Source organism: Musa acuminata, chromosome BXJ1-8, assembly GCF_036884655.1.
Source record: "Musa acuminata AAA Group cultivar baxijiao chromosome BXJ1-8, Cavendish_Baxijiao_AAA, whole genome shotgun sequence".
NCBI lineage: Eukaryota > Viridiplantae > Streptophyta > Magnoliopsida > Zingiberales > Musaceae > Musa > Musa acuminata.
Genome location: NC_088334.1, coordinates 41,672,951 through 41,676,665, shown reverse-complemented (window position 1 = coordinate 41,676,665; position 3,715 = coordinate 41,672,951). Strand labels below are relative to the sequence as shown.

The 3,715-nt window shown below is 35.8% G+C and overlaps 1 protein-coding gene across 2 annotated transcripts; it reads left to right on the top strand.

The window, feature by feature from the left end:
* The first annotated feature begins 208 nt into the window (after positions 1 to 208).
* LOC135589111 (mannose/glucose-specific lectin-like) lies at positions 209 to 1,322 on the top strand. Of its 2 annotated transcripts, XM_065081411.1 has the most exons (4): positions 221 to 267; positions 456 to 598; positions 683 to 871; positions 952 to 1,322. In XM_065081411.1, the coding sequence occupies exons 2-4, from the start codon at positions 590 to 592 to the stop codon at positions 1,186 to 1,188; spliced, it is 435 nt and encodes a 144-aa protein (XP_064937483.1). In that variant the 5' UTR covers positions 221 to 267; positions 456 to 589; the 3' UTR covers positions 1,189 to 1,322. The 2 variants fall into 2 exon arrangements, with proteins under 2 accessions (XP_064937484.1, XP_064937483.1); XM_065081412.1 differs by lacking the exon at positions 456 to 598 and having other exon boundaries at positions 209 to 267; positions 952 to 1,320.
* The last annotated feature ends 2,393 nt before the right edge of the window (positions 1,323 to 3,715 follow it).

Sequence of the window (3,715 nt, the reverse complement as noted above, 5' to 3'; positions counted from 1 at the left end):
AGCTTCCATCCTTGGCCGACACCCGAGTGTTACGAAGGATGAGATGGAGAGGGATCATCATCTCCAATTCAACCCTTGTAATTGTTTCTTTTGACTTCATCGCTTGCAGAACCTGATGTGGGTCGATCACGAGATTCACGTTTATATAGGCACATGTTAACCTTGGAGGGCTATAAATACCCCCATCCTCTTCCCAGAGGGAGGACGTGCAGCATCCACCGTCTTCTCTAAGTTTCTTCCTGTGCAAAAGAAAGGAGTCTACAAATGGTGAGAGATGAGGCTTTGCCTCCGTGACGTCGTTCGTTCTCTTTATACATTCTTGCTGTGCAAGTTGTGTCTGTGTTGTTGCACTGTGTAAGGTTCGATGCATGGTTTATAACGTAATGGCGTTTATTTGCATGCACTGTGTTGTTGCAGTTGTGTATGTAACGATCACGAGTTTCACGTTTACGTAGGTACTACACGTTTAACGTTTTATTTGAGGAAGATGGTTATGGTCCCACCCATGTAATATAGGTCCCAGAGGAAGGGCGTGCATCATCATCGTCATCTTCTTCTTCTTCTTGTCCACAGACACTTCCATATCTGCATGCAAATGGTTCTTTCTCTTTATCCATTTCCTGCTGTCCAAGGTTTTGATGCATGGTGGTATATAACGTGATGGTATCGTCCATGCGTGCAGGCGGGAGAGATCAAGGTGGGGCCGTGGGGTGGCAACGGAGGGTCTGAATGGGACATGGGGGCTGCCGACCGCATCATCAAGATAGATATTTTCGCCAGTGAGGTCATCGCCGGCATTCTGATCACCTTCACCCGTAATGGTCAGAAGGAGACCAAACTCTTCGGTAGCATCCTTGGCGATCCCCACCCGGTTCGTCCACCTCGTCATCTTCCTCCGAATTAACATCATCGATTGGTTGCACCTAAATAACAGAAAGTCTCGTTGTTTAGATTTCTCTGCAAGAGGACGAGTATCTTGTGGGCGTCGAGGGGTCTGTGGATACGATGTGGGAAATCACTCTGGTGAGGAACCTGACGCTGACGACCAACAAGGAAAGCTTTGGACCTTTCGGCTCCAGTGGCGGAAAACCTTTCTCCATTCCTGTAGCCTCGGGTAAGATCGTTGGCTTCTTTGGACGTGCGGGCGCCATGATTGATGCCATCGGACTTTATCTAGCACCGAACTAGACCTCTTGGACTGATACTGCTGATTCAATAAATGAGTCTTGCTGCTACTTGGACTCCATAATAAATGAACTATTACTGTCATCGTCCTTCCTCCGTCTCCTCCTCCCTGTACTCAAAGTTGGATGTTATCACGAATAAAAAAAATCTGGTCCGATATGTTTCGAATGATTTCATATATATATATATATATATATATATATATATATATATATATATATATATATATATATATATATATATATATATATATATATATATATATATATATATATATATATATATATATATATATATATATATATAAAGGATTTATTTTAATAGATCAGTTTTGGACTAACATGGACAGACTCATGCAACACATGTAATATATATATATATATATATATATATATATATATATATATATATATATATATATATATATATATAATTGAGCTTGACGAATGGATGGATTCATACAACACATGTAAGCTATAGAATCCTGTACTGAGGACGAGTGAAAAGCCTCCATAATTGAAAGAATCCTGCAGTTTGTTTTTCAGCTTTATGAAGGACAAATCAAACAGTTCCCTCTCTTTCAGTGTTCCCTATTTCATGAGCTGGAGTGGCCTACCCCAAACAATCCTTAGTTTGGCCTGTTATGGATGAACTGATGGGAAAGCAATTCTTGGCTTCGGAATTCAATTGGCCATCTCTCATAAGCAACCATCAATTTCAGCTCTTACCCAGTCAAGTTGGCTTAAAAATGCATGCCCAAATCGCAAGTCATCTTCCTCACCACACATTATTATGTGCACATATTTATCCTCTCCTTAGACCAAATTATTTTTGGGTGGAACAGATCCACTTTCTTGTTCCATGGATTGCTCAATTATGTGATTTGACAACAATGATGACCTTCTGAAGTCAAAACATGGTGTCAAGTACCAACAGGAGAAGAAATAATCAGAGCAACATTATGAATGACATCTACTCCATAACTTTCCACAATATTTAGCACTTCAAAAATAGGTGCTTTTAGGATAATTTTCTTCCGAATGTATTGGTTTTTGAGTTTATAATACAACTTGTTGCTTGCACAAAACAACAGCCTTTTACTCAAACAAATAAGAAAGGTCATGTTTCTACATCATGAGATTTTCTTTGTTTTTTTATATATGACAGTCATAGATAAAGTGGAACACATCTCACCCAATCATTTAGATTAATATTGTAATCACAGATAATTTCTCCCTTAAAATAAATTAATTAATAATTTATTAATTAATAGAATTTTTAACTTATCTTGCTGATTAAGGAAATTAAATTTAATTATTTCCTTAACTATAGTACACAAATATAGAAGTTAATAATAAGGTAATACATTATTATTTTATATTTGTATTAATTTTTCTAAAAAAAATGTAATCATCGATAATTTATCCCTTAACATAAATTAATTACTATAAATAATGTATTATCTTATTATTAACTTCTATATTTATGTACTATAGTTAAGGAAATATAGTTATGGAAATAATTAAATTTGGTTTCCTTAATCATGTAGATAAGTTAGAAATTCTACTAATTAATAAATTATTAATTAATTTATTTCCTAATGAGTGATTTGATATTTAGGAAGTAACTAGTTTACATTCAATTTTTTTGTGTGAACTATAAGAAATGAATATTATATTACTTTCCTTGTGTGTGAAAATAAAATAAAAATAAATTAAAAATAAAAATTAAATTATTACTTAACTTTCGGGGAGATATCATCTTCTCCTATATAAAGGGGGCTACTCCTCTCTCATTCCTCACTAAGCCTAATAATGGGAGGATTGAGGAAAGGACTTCTCGAGAAGATAATATCGAGGAAAGGATAGCTGATGAGAGGTAGGATCCTTTCTTTTTTAATTAGCTTTGATTTATGTTTTGAAATATTGATGCTGAGATTGTTATAATTTTATGATACATAATTATATTTTTGTTAGGATCAAGAACAACACTTGAGGGGGAGGTAAATTAGTGTAGCAGAAAAATCACGTTGATTCAAAAATTTTCGTACGATAAAAATTGACTTCCACACAAACTGTTTGTTTTACTTTGAATGAGTAGAGAAGAGAGGATTGAACAGTTTACAATTAAGTAAACTTGAATGCAGTAAAGAGAATATGCAATAAGGAAAGAACACACCAAAATTTATAGTGGTTCGGTCATTGTGACCTACATCCACTTCCAATTCCTCCTCTGTTGAGGTCGCTGGCATCCACTAATGGTCCTCCTTTAATAGACTAAGACCAACCATATCTTTACAGTACTTTCTCCTTTTCACGGGTTTAGGAGATAACCCTTCTAAGCCTCACACATCTTCTTGGATGATTACAAAGCTAAAGAGAGGGAGGAGGAGGACTCTTCTCACTTTTACAACACTTTTAACACCCCAACACTTAGAGTTTTTTTCATACTTTGATTGCAATTTGTTGCCCCTTCATGCAAAAAAGGGTGGGGTATTTATAGGCCCCAATGGCTTCAAAATTGGAGCCAA

What these genes read in the sequence shown, in the direction of transcription:
- LOC135589111 (XM_065081411.1), top strand. An exon ending in TCCTTGGCGATCCCCACCCG is followed by an intron (nt 872 to 951) that starts GTTCGTCCACCT and finishes CTCGTTGTTTAG; the next exon opens with ATTTCTCTGCAAGAGGACGA.